This window comes from Eretmochelys imbricata, chromosome 6, assembly GCF_965152235.1.
Source record: "Eretmochelys imbricata isolate rEreImb1 chromosome 6, rEreImb1.hap1, whole genome shotgun sequence".
Taxonomy (NCBI): Eukaryota; Metazoa; Chordata; order Testudines; family Cheloniidae; genus Eretmochelys; species Eretmochelys imbricata.
This window is the reverse complement of record NC_135577.1, coordinates 60,994,534-61,015,209: the sequence shown is the minus strand read 5'-3', so window position 1 is coordinate 61,015,209 and position 20,676 is coordinate 60,994,534. Positions and strand designations below refer to the sequence as shown.

Sequence of the window (20,676 nt, the reverse complement as noted above, 5' to 3'; positions counted from 1 at the left end):
GCGCACCGCTCTCAGTTCTCTGACCTTGATAGGCCAACCTCGCTGTGCCTGAGACCAGAGGCCTTGTGTCGTGAGGTCTCCCAAATGTGCCCACCCATTCCAGATCTGACGCATCTGTCACTAATGAGAGGGATGGCTGGGGGCTGGTGAAGGGGACTCCTGCACATACTACCTGTGGGTCGAGCCACCACAGGAGGGAGTCTAGTATTGGGTGAGGCAGGGTTACCATGCTATCCAAAGTGTCCCAAGATGGTTGATATACTGACGCTAGCCATGACTGGAGTTGGCGAAGTCTAAGTCTGGCATGCTGTACTACATAAATACACGTGGCCATATGCCCCAGAAGTTTCAGGCAATTCCTTGCTGTAGTGGTGGGGGACTGCCTGAGGCCCCATATGATGTCACCCAGTGACCGAAATCTGGCTTCTGGGAGGTATGCTCTGGCTTGAGTCGAGTATAGTACAGCTCCTATAAACTCTATCCTTTGCACCAGGGACAGTGTCATTTTGGCCTCGTTTAGAAGGAGACCCAGTTCGTTGAACATCCTTCTTGTGAAGCCAACCTGTGCTTCCACTTGAGATCTGGAGTGGCCTTTGATCAGCCAGTCGTCGAGGTATGGGAACACCTGTACCTGCCTCTTGCGCAGGAACGCCGCGACGACTGCCATGCACTTGGTGAATACCCGAGGTGCTGCTGACAGTAAACTGATAGTGGCTGTTGTTCACCACAAACCTGAGATATCTTCTGTGAGGTGGAATTATCGCTATGTGAAAGTACGTGTCCTTCAAGTCGAGAGTGGCATACCAGTCTCCTGGATCTAATGAGGGGATAATGGAGGCCAAAGAGACTATGCGGAACCTGAGTTTCTTGTTGAATTTGTTGAGTTCTCGCAGGTCCAGAATTGGCCTGAGGCCACTCTTGGCTTTCAATATTAGGAAATACTGGGAATAGAAGCCCTTGCCCCTTTGCTCCTGAGGAACCTCTTCCACTGCCCCTACCAAGAGAAGCGAGTGCACTTCCTGCATGAGAAGTTGCTCATGAGAGGGGTCCCTGAAGAGGGATGGGGAAGAGGGCTGGGAGGGCACAGAATTGGATGGAAAATCCCCTCTCTACCATGCAGAGCACCCAGTGGTCCAAGGTGATACATGACCGTGCACGATAGAAAGGGGACAGTCAGGACGAAAAGGTAAGAGGTTGGATCCAGTTGCAGCACTGGTGTGCCATCCTCGACCACACCTTCAAAAGGGTGGTCTGAGGTTGGGGGGTGGCTTGGGCTGGCCCAAGCCTTGGCCTGAGGAGGGGTGCTGCCTCCTTCTACCGCTTCTATTCCTCCTACAAGGAGCGTCTTGGCAGTTCTGAACTTGGTAGAACCCAGAGGGAGGCTGTGGCTGGAAATGCCTGCATTGAGTGGCTGGTGTAGGGAGCCCCAAACATCTAAGGGTGGCCCTTGAGTCTTTTAGGCTATGGAGTCTTTTATCCATCCTATTGGAAAAAAGGGCTGAACCCTCAAAGGGGAGGTCCTAGATTGTTTGCAGGACCTCATGAGGGAGACCAGAGACCTGCAACCAGTAACCCCTCCTCATTACAACCCCCATTGCCATAGTATGTAAGGCTGCACCTGCTGCATCCAATGACGCTTGTAAGGAAGCTCAGGAGACCAGCTTTCCCTCCTCCACCAGTGCCAATAACTCTGTACAAGAGTCCTGAGGCAGTAGCTCCGCAAATTTGGCCATCACAGCTCATGTGTTGTGTGTATATCTGCTCACGATGGCCTGTTGATTTGCAACGCAGAGCTGTAGTCCCGCAGTGGAATAAACCTTCCTGCCAAAGAGGTCAAGTCTTTTTGCCTCCCTGTTCTTAGGGGAGGGTCCCAGGTAGCCCTGGCACGCTCGTTGATTGGCGGCGTCAATGACGAGGGAGTTGGGGGTTTGGTGGGTGTATAAATGTTCATATCCCTTAGAGGGGACAAGGTTCCACCTCTTGTTCCTCTTGGCTGTAGAAGCCAGAGATGTAGGGGTCTGCCATACCATAGGGTTTTTGTTGTCTCTGTAATCGTCCTTATTAAAGGCAAGGTGATATGAGAGGGACTGGAGGGTGTAAGGATGTCGATGACAGGGTCAGATTCCTCCACAACCTCCTCCGCCTGTATGCCCAGGTTCTGGGCAGCGTGACGTAAGAGCTGCTGGAGTACCCTGTTATCGTCCAGAGCTGGGGCCGTTGACATCCCTGCCACAGCTTCATCTGGGGAGGATGAGAAGGAGAGGCCTGGCAGCAGGCTCTGCTCACTCCCTTCAGCGCCCTGTGGGTCTCATGGCAAGTGGTATTCCGAAGCTTGTGGTGCCGGAGCTGCTAGGGGTGGAAATATCGGTGCTGAGGCAGGCGGTGCCAAAGTTTTGGTTCTGGCGGTACTGATATAGTTGACACCAGTGGTACCGATGCTGTAGCCGCCAATGGTGCTGCTGATGGGAGAGTCGGTGCCGGAGCTGTAGGGGACAACTGTGATGTTGGCGGCGCTTCTGTTGGCGGTGCTGCTGCCAGCGGTGCTGGCGGTGGGACGAAGGATGCCGAGGACACCAATGCCAACCTGGATCTTGAGCTGTGGATCTGTCCCTGGCTCTGGTGATACGCCCAGGGTGTCCAAAAGGGCCACTATGTCAAAGGCTGCCACTGCGGAGGCCACGGTGCCGGGTAGTGCTCATGGTCATGGAGGGATCTGGACTTCCTGCTCCTGGTCCTATCGGAGCAATAGGACTCTGCCTCCACCTCTGAGGTCTCCGAGTAGGAGGACCACGGAGGAGTGGTACTCTGGGCTGCCGGAGAGCGGTGTTGAGAGGTCGGGGACCGGTGCGGCTCCCCTGTGTGGGTGGGCCGTGCGGGGGAGAGGTGCACCGGGGATGGAAATCAGCGCGCCATCATCACTGGTTTGCCCCTTGACTGAAACTGGAGCCGCGCACTCACCGGTTACTTGTCTCTCCTCTGCGGGGAGGATGGCGCTGTGAAGCGTATAAGGTCCTTGGCTGCCTCGAATGCTTCTGGCATCAAGGGTAGCTGGAGGTCATCACCATGGCAGTCCGGGGACTCAACTGAACCCCAGGCAGGGCAGGAGTCAATGAGACCCTGGTGGACTGGAGAGACGAGGTGGCCTGGCTCAAGACACTCTTCGATGCCACAGGTCCCTTGGTCTTTAGATGGGGAAAGCGACCGCTATCCAGCCTTTTCTTCTTTTGTGGCACTGGGGACTGAGAACGGTGCCACACCGAAGAGGGTTTTTTATGGGCAGAGCTGTGGCAGTGCCATGAGACCTTAGGATTCTTGCTCGGCAACAGCTCGCACACCGTCAGCGCCGGAGCATTGAGGACCATCGAGGAAGTGCATGGCGTCAGTTCTGCGGACCTGGGGTTAGAATGCCATTTCCATTAGCAGGATCTTAAGTCTTTGATCCCAGTCTTTAAGGGTCCTAAGGCGAAAATCCTTGCAGATCCTGCACTTGTCCTTTTGGTGGCTCTCCCCAAGGCACCATAGACAAGAAGATGCAGGTCACTCTTGGGCATAAACTTGTTACAGTCCTCACAGAGTTTGAACCCTGGGGACCGGGGCATACCCCAGAACCAGGGAAAATGTTGTTGTGGGGGGAAACCCCAAGAATCACAACAGCTAACAAACTATTTACAACTATTTAACAATGAAGACTGAAGAGGAAGCTTCCAAAAGCGCCTGCAAAGCAAGAGTGACAGTTGTTCCAGCTAGCCGTCACCGGCAGTAAGAGGGAACTGGAAGGGTGGGGGATCGACAGGGCCCTATATTGGGTGCCATGAAGGTGCAACTCCAAGGGGCGCCCAGGTTGACCCTACGGACGCTACTAAGGTAAAAATCTTTTGGCTGGCGTGCACGCAGTACGCACACACCCGATTGGAATGGACATGAACAAGCACTCAAAGAAGACTATATATTAAAATGTTTTGTTCAGTATACTCTTAAACATTCCATGTGATAGAGCTTCCACCACTTTCCATAGAAAATTATTTCATAGTCTGGTAGATCTCCCTTGCTTTACAACTAAAGTTTCCTTTGCTCATCTTCATGTAATTGCTGCTACATATATTCCTGAGGATCACCACGCACTATTCCCAGGGGTGAAAGTAAGTTGAGTGACTTACCGGTACTCTGGGGCCTGCTCTGGCCCCTGGAAGGGGCGGGGCCTAGGGTGGAAGGGGCAGGATTGAGGGGGTCAGAGCCAGCCCCAGCCCACCCTGTAAGGTAAGTGCCCCCCCACCGGGGTACCAGCAGCAGCCGGGGCTCCGGGGGCTATTTAAAGGGCCCGGGGCCCCCCTCTTCTACCGCCCTGGCCCTTTAAATAGCCCCCGGAGCCCTGGGGAAGCGGTGGGGCTCCAGCGGCTATTTAAAGAACCAGGGCGGCAGAGGCAGCTGGAGACCCGGCCCTTTAAATAGCTCCTGGAGCCTCCGGTACCCCAGGGCTCTGGGGGCTATTTAAAGGGCCCGCAGCTCCCCTGCTTCTACTGCCCTGGTACTTTAAATAGCCACCGGAGCCCTGGAGTAGCGGCAGCGGGGCTCCAGTGGCTATTTAAAGGGCCTGGGTGGTAGAAGCAGGGGAGCCCCAGGCCCTTTAAATAGCTGCCGGAGCCCTGCAGCCGCTACTCCAGGGCTCTAGCAGTGGGGCTCTGGAGGCAATTTAAAGGGCCTGGGGCTCCAGCCATTGCTGGGAGCCCCAGGCCCTTTAAATTGCCCCCTGGGGAAGCCGGGCTGCCCCAGTACGGTGCACCGGCTCTTGCTGGTACGCCGTACCGGGGCATACCGGCTTACTTTCACCTCTGACTATTCCTCTCCCTCAATATTTAAAAACTGCAAATTATTATTGACAGATGTTCCTGAGTTGCTTTTTCTTGCCAAGTTATACGTAGTTAACTGTTTCAAGTTTTCCTCAATGCGCTATTTAGCCAACTCTCTGTTCTTGATTCTGGCCTCAGTCTCTGCTCATGTGTTTTGGCTCCATTTATAATAGAATGGAACTGTGTTTATGTAGATTAAGATCCAGTAGAAAGCAAGTAGCAGAACTCTTAGTAATACAGGATTGAACTTGCAGTCTGTAAATTTCTACCTCATGGGCCTCATTTATTTTCAGATATACCACATACTACTGTGCCAACTAGATAGGGACTCTGCCCTCATAATGCCATCATAGACAGCATTCCTAAATAGGTGGAGCCTGCTGGGAGAGGCTGGAACTACAGTAATTGAACTATCCAGAGCCATTACCTCTATACCAGTTGTTTCTCAACTGGTGGGTCATGATGACCTCCAGAGGGGTCAGATAAAGCAATCATGGGGGAAGCAAGAGACTGAAAATGTTATTACAATTCTAAAGCAAAGACAATAAAAATTCCAGAGTAACTTCAGAGTGGCCAAAGCCTTCAGAGTTTGTGAGGTCAAATGCAGTAGTTTTGGTAGCAGTTGTGTGGATTTTTAACTCTTATTTTAGAATAAATGAAGGGGGTCATAAGCATTTTTACTTCAAATAAGGTTTGCCAGTCTGGAAAGTTGAGAAACATTGCTCTGTACCATTCCCTAAAGTGACACCAGCTGGGAGAAGAGGGTAGTGTAGGAGTTCAGAACACCTCCAATGGAGCCTTCCTTCTGCTTTCATGATCAATTTTAGTGAACAGCAACTACAGACAGATAAATAAATAAAATAAAAATAAATAAATAAATAAAAGAGAGAGAATAATCTCCAGTACTTTCATGATTTTTGACCTACTGGGTTAGTTAGTTATCATTAATATTAAACTAAAAACCATGACTCAGGAAATTATGCTTTTAACTATCACTGCATTTTTACTCCACATTAATAACTCCTGGAAGACACCAAGCCTTTTTATGGGGTGAATATATGCTCCTTTGAAAACACAACTGGAGAAACAAACATGTTGAAGAACTCTCAAGAACTGCAGAGAGACAGAATGCAGGAATGACACCTCTGCCATCACCTTCTACTTCTGTTCCACCTTACCCATCATCAAGTACTACTTTACCCAGATGACGCACATGTTCACTGTCACGGAGAAAACTTCATTTTATATTGTACAGGAGTTGTATTTTCTGGCCACTGTAATTTAATTAGCTGGTGTTGACACACAGGTGCCATAGGCCACAGATAGGTCATGGGGAAGGGGAAGGGAACAGTTTTCACACTAGTATTAAATAGGATAGTGAAGAGACCTTGAAAGAGATGACAGCTGACAGGGTAACAGGATAGGAAGTAAGCAATCCAGGGTAACAGGATAGGAAGGAACCATCTCTGGGATGTACAAAACTATTTTTAACATCCTCACACATTTAAAAAAATATCAGCTGCCTGTTCTGTTAACAGCAGGTTCACTGAGCTTCATCTTAATGTCCTCAAGTGCACGGTCAACCTACGAGGTGATCCCTGCAGCTAAGACCCTCAACATCAGGGAGAATGACTTTAGGGCAGGAGAAACCTAAGGAGACCAAAGTCACCACATTAAGAGCACTCCCCTTCCTGAAATGCTTAGCCTGGGAGGATGTTACTCCAGCTGGGTGGGAGAGGTCAGTCTATTTCTGTGAATACTACAAATCCTTACTGGAACTAAAAGAATGTTTTAATAAAGTTAAAGTGGTGACAGGGAGCATTAGAAATGGGGAAACATGAAGCCCAGAACTTACTGGAGGAGACAGGGACATGAATTCTGAAGGGTTATGAACAGGACTTTCCTGCTTCTAAGTGCTCAATTCTACACTATTTAAATGGTGATTCTTGGCTGTAAAATAGCTTTTTTATTATGTAGTGGCAATTTACAAGCCAGTCCATGCTCTGGAGAGTTACAAAACACTTGCTCTTTACAAACAAGGCTGAGATTGCACTTTGGGGAACATTCAGGTTCCTTGCATTTTAGTTCACATAAACATGGGTTTAGGGTGGGCTTGACACAGTTAGGGATTCTTGATGCATGATTTTTATTCAGGTATATAAATATTTTGGATGTATATACAATACCAACTACTTAAAGGTAAGTCTTGCAGGACCCACAGCAAGATCTCATTAGTCCTTACAAGTGCTGTGGGATTTTTGTTTCAGTTATTATTTATGCAACAACATTGGATTACATGACCAAGTACAAAACACAGAGGGAGACAATTGGCCAAATTCTCTGCTTGTGTAAACAGGTGCAGTGTCATTGACTGCAAGGGAATAGCCAATAGCCTTTACCCCAAATATTTTTAAAATGAGTTATAATTGAAGAAAGCACCTCTACCAACTTCCCACAGGCATGAAGTCCAGTCCACAGATGATGATATGGTTTACATGAATGAGGCAATATTACAAAAAATATATATATAGCTTGGCTACACAATAACTAAGGTGGATAAGATAATTCTCTATAATTATAGAGGGATATAAACACCAGGAATGGAGAGGAGTTGTTTCAGGTGCTCCAACTGAGTATAACCAGAAATAATGGGATGAAACTGAACAATGGAAAATTTAAGTTGAATATTAGGGAGACCACCTTGACAATGAGATGTATTTGGTTGGGGAACAATCTCCAAAGTGGAAGACTTATTTGCGTTTAAAAAATAACCTAGACAATGTATTTGAACACAATATGAATAATCCTACCTTAAACTTTCAGGTGGACAGTGCATATAGGTTAGCTGGAGAGAGAAACTAGATTTGACCTAATAGGGTTTTTTTTACGTTCTATGATTCTATACTTATTTTTGAGCCACTGTTTCCTCAGAGCATAATTGCTCCAATGCAAACCTTACATTTATAACTAGGAAGCATGTATTTAGACAGTATTATAAATGTTGCTTGTTCACATTATCAAGAGCTAGCTAGCTCAGAGTGCTTCGTATGTTGAAAGATCTTAGACTATCTGGTAAATGGCCTGTTCTTTTGGTTGGCAGGGCACAATTTTTAATTGTGCCTTGCTAGGCAAAATACAAATAATTTACCAGACACAAAGAAACCAGTGGGGATATGTAGTGGGGAGGGAGCTGGCTGAATTTCTGGAGGACGTAGATATGCTCTAGTGAAGAAACATCTCCACTGTGGCCCGTATTTGTAACAGAATACTGGCTGGAGATCCAACCAGTCAATCCCGGTAATAGAGGATGTTAAACCACCTTAAAGAACAATTCTCTAAGTATAAGACTTTACATGCCAAGTTTCAGCTCAGAATGACTGAAGTGCAAGCTCCAAGCTGGACATGGATACTGGAAACCCTGACACTCAATTGCGGCACTATAATAATAGTAGAAATCCTGTTACAAACACCTTCCTAAGAAAAACACTGGAATATTAGAACCACCTTGTTAAAGATGCTCCCTAGACTGACCCCACTAACCCTCCATGCTCCTTTCATGCAGTGACATTCCTCACGGAGATTAATGGGAGATATTCCTTCTCTGTAGACATTCACAGTATATCATATAAATGAAAACAAAACTAAAGAGTCCTCTAAGTTTCCCTTCACTGCATGCTTCATAGCTTGTGTATGATTTGGGGGAGGGGAAGGGCCTGGGATTCATTACTGAACACAGCCTTATTACATGGGTATATTCTGCTGCACTGGAATTTGCTTGATCCTGGAAATAAGCTCCACCTACAAGGAGTTCTAAGAGGTGCTGATTTTCCCTCCAGGATTCTGGAGCCTGCATGTCTTGTCATACCTCCCTCATCCTTCAAAGGAATTCACCATACCGTCTTTTGTGAGAAATCCATTGAAAGATGTCAGGCAGAAGGTTCATTTTTGGAATGAGGATAGTGACGTAAATAGCCTCACTTTGCCCTATGAGGCCATCTACCAGTAGCAGAAATAAATTGTGGTGTTTACATCTGCAATATAAACTGTAAGATGGAACTCTACAGAATGAGGCTGATTTCACTAGAAAAATGCATTTCTTCTTGAGTATATTTCAGTGCAATATATCCATCTCCCTGCTGCTGAAATGCAGGCTTTTTCTGCTAAGGGTGGAGATGATGATGGCTCTGTTGTATTAACACATGTTGCCCTCTTTCCTGCCCATGGGGATGCTGCATGCTTTTCCAAATGCTTCTCTGCATCGCTCTCGAGTCCAGCAGCTTCTTGCGCTCAGTAAATCGGTAAGTTTTTAATCAATCTTCAAATAATATATACTATGACAGGTGCATAATGTTTTTCACACAGCAGATCAGCCTACTTCTCATTCGGGTCCTAGTGTACCACAAGTTAACTCTCCCATAATCACCAGCTCTTTGGGCAATCCATAAGCTGAGTGGCCCATTGTAAATAGTGTCTTGCTAGCCAGAACCTGCCAATCTAAGTGTCTTTCAACTCTTAAGAACTGATTATAGACAACCTTCCCATCACAAAACTGATCTTCACTTTAAAGATGAACCAGGCCTCACTTTAATAAAGAGAACGAATCCTGGGAGATAAGAGGTGAGTCCCTATCTTATAGACATGAGCGTGGGCCTCAGAAGATCTGGGCTCATTTCCTGGCTCTGCCACAGATTTCACGGGTGATCTTAGGAAACTCATCTTTGTGCCTCAGTTCCCCATCTTTAAAATGGGGATAATACTTTGTCTTGCCTAGATAGACTATAAGCTCTTCAGGGCAGGAACTGTCTCTAATATGCATATGTACAACATCTACCACATTTAGGCCCTGATTTTGGTTAGGGTCTCTAGGCATTTCTGTAATAATAAAGCTAGACTGCTGACATCTAATGCAGGAATGGCTTCACTTAAGCAATGCATAGCTTGCCAAGTTTATGGCTTCTTTGGAAGTTCTTTCTAGTGTGTCATTCTAACGTTCTACTCCTCTCCTAGCAAAAGTGAGCCAAAAACTGAATTACAACCTGATGTTGATGTCTGGGACATCCTGCGGAGAGCTCCTCCTTCTGAGTATGAGAAAATTGCTTTCCAGTATGGCATCACAGACCTACGGGGGATGCTGAAACGCCTCAAACGCATAAAAAAGGAGGAGAAGAAAAGTACAGGTTGGAGAGCTGTATTTCTTCCTAAAATATCTGTTCTTATCTTATTTTGGTCATTGGTGTTTCCAATATCAACATTAGGGGAGAGGGACATGATTTAACTAGTTCTTCCAACTTTTCCTATAGTCTTTTATACTTGAGATGCCTGTTCCCAAGATAAGACCTTCACCAGGTCTTCTGAACTACCTCACTATGACTCTTGGAGATTACACACCTTCCTCATTTTGCTAGATTTCCCCCGACATTATAACACTCTGTTCTGTGCCTTAACCAGCAATGGTTCCTTTAGACAGGAGTGGTCAATTTTATCTTCCGTAGAAGACAAGGACTTCTCAGCTACACCCCAGACACCATGGTTTATGTGATCTAATGGGTCTTGTTTAGACTAGGATTTAAAAGTGGGATGTTAGCTAACATTTTAAAAGTCTAGTGTAGACAAGGCACACTGCCTTTAATATGTTATCAAGGGAAAGCCTAGTGAGAAATTTAGGCTTTGACTCAACATGTGCTAAACTGGTTAAATTACACACTGTCTTATCTATACTAGATTTAGAACATGCTAATTAGCATGTTAGCTAACATCATCCTAGTCTAGATCAGGCCACAGAATCATAGAAAAGGATGGAGGGTGAAGCTTAAGGCATTTGGGAAAGAAAGGTAGAAGGGGGTGAGGGCAGATATGGAAAGAACAGAGCAAGGATTAAGAAGATAAACCAATAGGAAAGGTGATAAAAACCGCCTTTCCTTTCCTGACTTCCTTTTCTCCAGATTAGGCTGCAAAGAAAGGAAACATAGCAAAGGAAAATTATTAAAATCTCCTTTTTGTAATGGTTCTTCATCTCAGCATTCCTCCAGAAACTGGATCCTGCTTACCAAGTGGACAAAGGACAGAAGATCAAGCTAATGGTTGAACTTGCCAACCCAGATGCTGAAGTGAAATGGCTGAAGAATGGACAGGAGATCCAAGTGAGCGGCAGGTAAATTAGAAAAGAGACTGGGAAATCCAGCCTGGAGAGTGTTAGGTCTGGAACAACTGTAGATACCAAGCCATCTTCAGGAAGGGGAGACTATAAAGAAAGCAGGGGGAATATCAGACGGGAAAGGGAAAGATGGAGGAAGACTATGGGTGTGTCATTGTGGGTGCAGTGCCAGTTAACATGTGAAATGACATTCCGTTTGCAGTTCTCATTACTGTTTCTTTTCCCCTCCTTGCCCTGTGCTCACTCTCTGCACATGGAATTGAACATTGTCATCTGCCCACTTAGCAAGTAAGTCCTCAGATTATATCTTACTGTTTCTGAATGTATTTAAGATCCAGTGAGATTGTCCTTCTTGTGATATGGGACCTATCTAAATGTAACAGGACATCAGCTACAGCTGAAGTGATTTTGTGCTGAAGTTCTGTTGGGACATAAGTGGGGGCTAATCAGGCCTCTAGTGAGGCTACATGGGAGAACACTTGTACTGGCTGGCATTCTAGCAGCCATTAACAAGAAGGGCAATATCCTTGTGACACAGCCCTCGCTCGAGGTTGGTTGGGGAGCACTGCCCAGTGACATGCTGGGGGGGGGGAGGGTTGTTAATAGGGGAGCCTGGGCCCTTCCTCTCCACCAGGCTCCAACCCAGGGCCCTTTGAGGGCTATCAGTGATCTGACAGCTTGGAATTCTTAAGGCAACCCTCCCTGGGCCACTTCCTATCACCTCCCTGCAATTGTCTTAAGGTCATCATCTGGGGTAAGGCAGCATGAGGGTCTTCTGCTCACCACAAGGCACCTCCAGACAGCAGCATGTAGCAAGGTCTTTCTTCCCTCTCAGGCAGAAACTGCCTCCTCCTGTAGTATGGCCCAGCTCGTTCCAAGGGCTTTCCCCTGCTGGGGTAGTCCAAACACAAATAAAGGGGACCAATGAAATCCAGAGTTCATATGAGAGGGAGTGCTTCCCTCTCAAGCTGTCTCTGCAGCAAGCCCTTTCTTCCCTCCCTCAGGGAGAGATATTTGGACAGTTGTTTAGGGAGAGATTCTACCTTCCCTCAGCTCATCTCTTGTGGAGCTGCCAGTATCAGGTGTGCTCTCTTCTTTGGTCTGCCACCACATGAGCTGCTCACCTGCCTTTTAATTCCTCCTCCAAGTGGTGCATTTGCTACAGATGTGGCAGGGCAGGACTGTCTCAGCTCAGAATGGTTCCTTAACCCCTTGCTGCTCAGTGTGAGGTTTGTATACCCCGTCACACCTTGCTGAACTCTCTCTTGTTGTTGTAAATAGTTCTCTGTGTCCCCCCATCACGAGCATTCTAGAAGCGGATAACTCTCAAACAGTCTTCCTCTCCCCTTTGCCAGGTAGGGTGGCTGGTACAAAGTCCTTCCCACTCCTCTCACCCAGGCCTTCCCTCCCTTCTCGCATGCGCCAGAACAGGGTGGCTGGCTCTAAAGGACATACTTGGTGAGAATTACACTTAGATTCTGTTTGCATTTCTTCAGATATATTTTTGAGGCTGTTGGGAATAAGAGGATCCTGACTATCAATCACTGCTCCCTAGCTGATGATGCAGCATATCAGTGTGTGGTTGATGAGGAGAAAAGCTTCACAGAACTATTTGTAAAAGGTGAGTGCCAGCAAGAGAAGCAGATCCATGCTAATACCATTTATTGTTATGTCCTGCTTCTCTACTCTGAGGATATTTGTACACTACGAAATTAGGTCGATTTTATAGAAGTTGATTTTTAGACATCGATTTTATACAGTCGATGGTGTATGTCCCCACTAAGCGCATTAAATCGGCGGAGTGCGTCCTCACTACTGTGGCTAGCATCGACTCATGGAGCGGTGCACTGTGGGAAGCTATCCCACAGTTCCCACAGTCTCCGCTGCCCATTGGAATTCTGGGTTAAGCTCCCAATGCCTGATGGGGCAAAAACATTGTCGCGGGTGGTTTTGGGTACATGTCGTCAGTCTCCCCTCCCTGCCTCCCTCCGTGAAAGCAATTGCAGACAATCATTTCGCGCCTTTTTTCCTGGGTTACCCGTGCAGACGGCATAGCATGGCAAGCATGGAGTCCACTCAGCTTACCGCTGCTGTTGTGAGCACTGTAAACACCTCACGCATTATAGTGCAGTATGTGCAGAACCTGGCTAAGAGACGGCAGCATGAGGACGATTGTGAGAAGGACATGGACAGAGACGTTCCTGAAAGCATGGGATGTGGCAATTGGGACATCATGGTGGCAGTGGGGCTGGTTGATACAGTGGAATGCCGATTCTGGGCCCGGCAAACAAGCACAGACTGGTGGGATCGCATAGTCTTGCAGGACTGGGATGATTCCCAGTGGCTGCGAAACTTTTGCATGCATAAGGCCACTTTCCTGGAACTCTGTGAGTTGCTTTCCCGCACCCTGAAGCATAGGAATACCAAGATGAGAGCTACCCTGACAGTTGAGAAGCGAGTGGCGATAGCCCTGTGGAAACTTGCAATGCCTGACTGCTATTGGTCAGTCGGGAATCAATTTGGAGTGGGCAAATCTACTGTGCGGGCTGCTGTGATTCAAGGAGTAAATGCAATCATTGACGTTCTGCTATCAAGGGTAGTGACTCTGGGAAATATACAGGTCATATTTCCCAGGATGGCTTTGCTGCAATGGGTTTCCCTAACTGTGGTGGGGCGACAGACGGAACGCACATCCCTATCTTGGCACCAGACTACCTTGCCAACCAGTACATAAACCACAAGTGGTACTTCTCAATGGTGCTGCAAGTACTGGTGGATCACAAGGGACGTTTCACCGACATCAGTGTGGGATGGCCGGGAAAGGTGCATGATGCTCGCATCTTTAGGAACTCTGGGCTGTTTGAGCAGCTGCAAGAAGGGACTTAATTCCCAGACCAGAAAATTACTGTTGGGGATGTTGAAATGCCTTTTGTTATCCTTGGAGACCCAGCCTACCCCTTGCTCCCATGGCTCATGAAGCCATACACAGGCAGCGTGGACAGTAGGAAGGAGCAGTTCAGCTATAGGCTGAGCAAGTGCAGAATGGTAGCAGAATGTGCCTTTGGACGTTTAAAAGCTCGCTGGCGCTGTCTGCTGACTAGGTTAGACCTCAGCGCAACCAATATTCTCATTGTTATTACTGCTTGCTGTGTGCTCCATACTATCTGTGAGAGTAAGAGGGAGACATTTATGGAGGGATGGGAGGTTGAGGCAAATCACCTGGCATCCAATTTTGAGCAGCCAGACACCAGGGTGATTAGAAGAGCACAGGTAGGCGTGCTGTGCATCAGAGAGGCTTTGAAAACCAGTTTCATGACTGGCCAGGCTACGGTGTGACAGTTGCGTGTGTTTCTCCTTGATGCAAACCCGCCCCCTTTGTTGATTTTAATTCCCTGAAAGCCAACCACCTGCCCCCCTTCGATCACAGCTGGCAAAGGAAATAAAGTCACTGTTGTTCTGAAACCATGCATTCTTTCTTTATTAATTTTTAAAAAAAGGAAGATAACTGATAAGGTAGCCCGGGGGGTAGGGTGGGATGGGGGAGGAGCGGAGGAGGGAAGGACAAGGCCACATTGCTTATTGTAGCCACACTACAAATCAAAACTGTTTGAATGATAGCCTTCTGTTGCTTGGGCCATCCTCTGGAGTGGAATGGCTGGGTGCCTGGAGCCTCCACTGCCCGAGTTCTTGGACGTCTGGGTGAGGAGGATATGGAACTTGGGGAGGAGGGCAGGAGGTTGTACAGTGGATGCAGCAGCAGTCTGTGCTCTTGTTGGCTTTCGTGTAGCTCCACCAGATGCCTGAGCATGTCCGTTTGCTCCCCCATTAGCCTCAGCATTGCATCCTGCCTCTTCTCATCGCACTCACTTAATGCTTTCCTGGACTCTGCCACTGATTGCCTTCATACATTCAGCTGTGCCCTATCAGTGTGAGAGGACTGCATGAGCTCAGAAAACATGTCATCACGAGTGCGGTTTTTTTTACCTTCTAATCTGTGATAACCTCAGGGACAGAGATGATGGGGGAGCATAGAAACATTTGCATCTGCAGGGGGATTAAAAAGGGAGAGTAAAATTTAAGATGATACATTTCTGAGAACAAAAGGGAGACTTTTTCACAGTGAATTAAGCAATTCACAGCAGACAGCACATGTGTTTTAGATACACGGTCACATTTTGCCTTTTATATTGGGCGCCTGCCAGTATGGTGACACATCACACACAGCTGGGCAACAGAATTCGGTTTCCAGGCTGCCATGGTAAGTCAAAGGGTACGCGGGTTTGGCTTCTGACGCCTTCATAACATGTGGGAATGTTTTCAAACTGCAGCGTCCTCCTTTCCCATAGCAAGCAATGCCGGTTGGGTTTGCCATTTAAAAGGAGGGGCTGCGGTTTTCGGGTGGATGTGCAGCCCTCCCCAGAAAACCTTCTGCAAAGGCTTTCAGAGTACCTCCAGGAGAGCTTCATGGAGAAGTCCCTGGAGGATTCCCGCTCCATCCCCAGACACATTAACAGACTTTTCCAGTAGCTGTACTGGCCGCAAATGCATCCCAAGTCTTCAGGGCAAATCAAACATTAAACACTATTGCTTTTAAACCCTGTACGGTAGTTACAAATGTGCACTCACCAGAGCTGCCTTATCCGGCTTCAGGGTTGGGGACCCTGCCTTGGGAGGGTATTGGCTCCAGGGTGATGAAAAGGTCCTGGCTGCTGGGGAGAATGGATTCACCACTTGCCTGCTGTGCATTCTCCTCCTCCTCATCCACAAAATCCTCCTCCGTGTTGCGTGAGACTCCCCCCTTGCAGGTGTCCATGGACAGTGGTGGGATAGTGGTAGAGTACCCCCACAGAATGCCATGCAGCTGATCATAGAAGTGGTATGTATGGGGCTCTGACCCAGAGCGACCATTTGCCTCCTTTGTCTTTTTGTAGGCTTGCCTGAGCTCCTTGGCTTTCACGCGGCTCTGCTGTGTGTCCCTGTTGTAGCCTCTGTCCATCATGCCCTGTGCGATTTTAGCATATATATTAGCATTTCTTCTTTTTGATCAGAGTTTGGCCTGCACAGATTCTTCTTCCCATACAGCAATCAGATACAGTATCTCCCGTTCGCTCCATGCTGGAGCTCGTTTGCGATTCTGGGGGGACTGCATGGTCACCTGTGCTGCTGAGCTCGCCACGCTGACCGAACAGGAAATGAAATTCAAAAATTCCTGGGGCTTTTCCTGTGTACCTGGCTAGTTCATCGGACTTGAAAATGCTGTCCAGAGTGGTCACATTGGAGCACTCTGGGATAGCTCCCAGAGGCCAATAATGTCGATTTGTGTCTGCACTACCCCAAATTCAACCCAGCAAGGTCAATTTTAGCGCTATTCCCCTTGCCGGGGAGGAGTACAGAAGTCGATTTTAAAAGCCCTTTAGGTTGACGGCACAGGGTTGCTTGTGTAGATGCATTCATTATAAAATCGACCTAATGCGGCTAAATTCGACCTAACCCTGTAGTGTAGTGTAGGGCTGATACTAGTTAATCTCACAGAAAAGGACATTCTTAACAACAGAAACAGATTCTATTATTTACTGAACAACAAGGCATTTTTCTTCACAGTTAAATGAAGGCAGCAAGCAAGTTACAAGCTAACATAACACTTGAGTGCATCATAAAAGGGAGACAAAACAAACTTTATGACATATCAGATATTAGGCTATTCCTGCAGAGCATTGTGCTCAGTTTTGGTCATAGTGGGTTAGGGCCAGATGCACACCATGAGCCCTTTCTATCTGGAACTGTTTCTGCATTAACATTCATTCAGGCTTGTTAAAATAAAATTACAGTCCCAACCCCTTCCCCAACCTACCTGCAAAAATGATCAACAATTAAATGGTCAATGCTCACATTGCAAGTGTTATCTTTAGACTTTAATGTTAACACCCCATGAGATTAGTGGAGGGGGCAGAGCAGGTTACACTTGATTCACATTTAGAAGACTGTATTTGCAACAAAGAGGACTAGAAATATACTTTACAAATAAAGTTTATCTGGTATATAAGCGAAATATGTTACATAGACTGCACAAATATGTCAAATGGGCCAGGTTTTTAACACCTCTGAATTTGGGTTATGAAGAATATAAATGAGAAATGATTAATCCCTCATTTTTATTCTGTCCCATAATGTAAGAACAGAGGAATCACTAGATAAAATTAATGGTATGAACTGGCATAGCAAATTGTATGCTGCCATATGGTGTGCATTGGTGGGTGCTTTGGAATGGATGAGATTAGTTCACTGCTCCCTAGTTACTGTAGAATGAAAAATGTCTTACCTCAGATCCTGTCCCTTTCCCCCACTAAGATGCAAATGAAGGGACAGGGATCTTAGTACTCTTTGTGTTCCATTATCCAGACCCTGTTTAAAACAGGCTTGTTCATTTCCAGAGCCTCCAATCCTGATCAGCCATCCATTAGAGGACCAGGTGGTGATGGCTGGAGAGAGAGTGGAGTTCGAGTGTGAAGTGTCTGAGGAAGGGGCTGCTGTGAAATGGTAAGGGTAATGTAAGAAAAAAAAAAAACACCCAGTGCACACTCCTGTGTGGGGGACTCTAGGGCTGACACCATTAGTGTGGTTATATTGTCATGAGTGGCTGGGGCCTGTCCCTGAAGCAATGAGGAGAGGGACAGGGTGGAACTCCACACCCACATGCCTTCAGGGTCAGAAAGAGAGGAACTGAGAATACCCCATCCACCCACCTAACAGGGTGAGGAGGAGAAGGAGAGAGGCCAGAACAGATCATAAAGTGATAAAACAACAAATGTAAGGGATACTTTATGATGTATCCAGAATTTCTCACTCTATAATTCTAGCATTCTATCAATATACTTGTTTTGGAGTTTTCTATAGAGCCTATTACTTTACGGTCTAAGTGTTGCACAGGTTCATTAGATCTGCATGGCAAGATCCTAATGGACTTAATGGCATCTTCTGCTCTTCTTGTTAAATGGGTTCAGAAGCACTGTTGCCAGTGGTTGGAGGTTTTCTCCCTACACAGGGCACAAGCAAGCACAATGCCTTTGAGGGCTCTATAATAAACATTAAGAAGTGGCTTCTACATTTCCTTTTGGGAGGTGTAAGCATATGACCCCCCCAGCACCAGCCCTAGGTGGCCAGCTAATGCAGAAGGGGGCTAACTCCCCATTTCATAGCCACCTATCTATGTCCACTCTGGATTGTCTGTAGTACCCCAATGCTCACAGAGCACAAGACCTAGGGTGTTGGCATCTCCTGCACAGATGTGCAGCACAGGGATACAGATTCTGGCCCTTAGAAACCATTATTGATAGTTGATTCTGAGACTAACTCAAACTAGGGCAGAATAGAAAAAGTGGCATAACGCCATCTTCAGGGAATGTGTCAGGAACCCTCAGAGAAGTAGTAGCAGCTCACAGTGTCAGGGACAGGAACTCTCAGGGGAGCAAGGAGTGGTTTCCAAGGCAAAGGAAAATACCTTCAAGGAAGCAGACACTGTCAAAAGGGGAAGGGACTCTCAAGGGAGAAGTCAGTATTCCTCAGGACAAAAGCCTTTCCTCTCCTCTCCTTGTTGTCATCTTCCCTCTGCACAACTCCTCCTCATCAGCCTTCCTCACTGATTTTGACTCCTGGCTCTCTCTTTCTCTTCACAATCTCCCCCACTCATCCTTGGAGACTTCACCTTCCATGTTGACGACCCATCCAACCCCTTAGCTCCACATTTCATCACCCTCATGTCTTCATTTGATCTGCAGCCCTGGTTCAATTCTCTCACTCACCAGAAGGACTATTCACTTGACTTGGTCTTCATCAAGCACTGCTCTCTCTCTGATCTCTCTGTTGCTGGGTTCCCCCACTCTGGCCATCACCTGGTCTCTTTCATCCTCACCCAGCAGCCTCCCAATTCACACCCTGTGACTCGGCCTTTCCATGACTTCCAATTGATCAGAACTGATGACTTCTCATCTGCTCGGCCCTCTCCTCCCTGTCCTCTCTTCCATCACTTTGGTTATTGATTCTCTCCATGCATTGCTCTTCTCCATCCTGGACTCTTTAGCCTCTCTCTCCCATTACAAGAGATCCACCCTACCCAACCCAGCCCTGGCTCACCCCCAACATTCCTTTCCTCCCCTCCTGCTCTTGCACTGCAGAGCAACTCTGGTGGAAAACCTGTGATCAGGCTGACTTCCTCCATTAGAAATTCATTCTCTTCTTTAGTTCTAACATCTTCATAGCTAAACTTTACTTCTCCAACTTAATTGATTCATGCCCTACAATCCCACCTGCCTTTTCACCATCTTTGACTCACTCCTCAAACTCTCCCCTCTTCCTGTCTGAGAGAAAACTGACAAAATATGATGTGACCTTCCTCTTTCCCTCATTTCACCTTCCCTTCCTCCTTTCCTCTCCTACAATTCTCTCCTTCCCCCCATTTACAGATGCAGAAGTTTCTCACCTGCTCTCCTCCTCTAACCCATTCCTCTGGCCCAGTAACCCCATCCCATCCCATTTCTTGATCTCTCCCAGGTGCTCACTCTCATCCCCTACCTTACTCTTCTCCTTAACCTCCCACTTTGCTCTGGCTCTTTCCCCTCACCATACAAACATGCTTTATTCTCTCCAATATTAAAATAACCCACCCTTGACCCCACTTTCCTCTTCAACTGCCCCAACTCCCTTTTCTCTTTCATTTTAAAGCTCACTGAACATGTTGTTTACAATTGCTTTCTGGAATGCCTCTCCTCCAATTCTGCTCTAGATCATCTCCTATCTAGCTTCCATCCCTTCCACTAAACTGAAAATGATCTTACAGAAGTGTCTAATGACCTCTTCCATAGCCAAAGGTCAGAACTAGTACCCCATCCTCAACTGTTTTGAGCTGTCAGCTGCTTTGATACTGTCACTCATGCTGTTCTTGAAATCTTGTCCCCTCTTGGCTTCTGTGACTCTGTCCTCTTGTAGTTCTCCTTCTACCTCTCTAACTGCTCCTTCAGCGTGTCCTTCAGAAGATCCTCCTCATCCCTCCCCCCACCAACTTTCCGTGGGTGTTCCTCAGGGCTCTGCCCTTGGTCCCTTTCTTTTCTCCCTCTACATTTTATTTCTGAGTAATCTCATCTACAAACCCAAATTCAACTTCCATCTCTATACAGATGATTCTCAGATATACCTCTCTACTCCAGACCCGTCTCCTTCTGTTCAAAATAAAATCTCAGCCTGTCTCTCTGATATCTCCTCATGGCTCTCTAGCCATCAGCTCAAGCTCAGCATGGCTAAAACAGAGATTCTAACCCTCCTCCCTAAATCCTCCCTGCAACCTCCTTTTTCAATTACTCCAAACTGGGGGTGTGATACCTAGCTGGATGAGACATATTCACACTAGTGCTGATTGTTCTAGCACACTAAAAATAGAATGTAGCTGCGGCAGTGCAAGTGGCTAGCTGCCCCAAGTGTGTGCCCATCAGAGATGCTATGTATGTACTTGGCCTGGCTACTGCAGCCATGTGCACTGTCGCAGCTAGATTCTATTTTGAGTGAACTATCTTGATCAGAGTTAGCACAAGCATGTCTCCTCAAGCTGGGAATCACACTGCCAGCTAGAAGTGAAGACATATCTACTGTGGACAACACCAGCATCTGACCTGTCATTCAGGCCCA

General features: G+C 47.1%; 1 protein-coding gene across 1 annotated transcript in view; it reads left to right on the top strand.

Annotated features, from left to right (window-relative positions):
- MYBPC3 (myosin binding protein C3) overlaps window positions 1-20,676 on the top strand; it is a 136,288-nt gene that overhangs the window by 35,151 nt on the left and 80,461 nt on the right. The window contains exons 12-17 of the mRNA XM_077819970.1: window positions 9,122-9,145; window positions 9,855-10,024; window positions 10,866-10,998; window positions 11,287-11,289; window positions 12,498-12,622; window positions 17,433-17,538. Of these exons, the coding sequence (XP_077676096.1) occupies window positions 9,122-9,145; window positions 9,855-10,024; window positions 10,866-10,998; window positions 11,287-11,289; window positions 12,498-12,622; window positions 17,433-17,538 (561 nt within the window). The remainder of the gene's footprint in view (window positions 1-9,121; window positions 9,146-9,854; window positions 10,025-10,865; window positions 10,999-11,286; window positions 11,290-12,497; window positions 12,623-17,432; window positions 17,539-20,676) is intronic.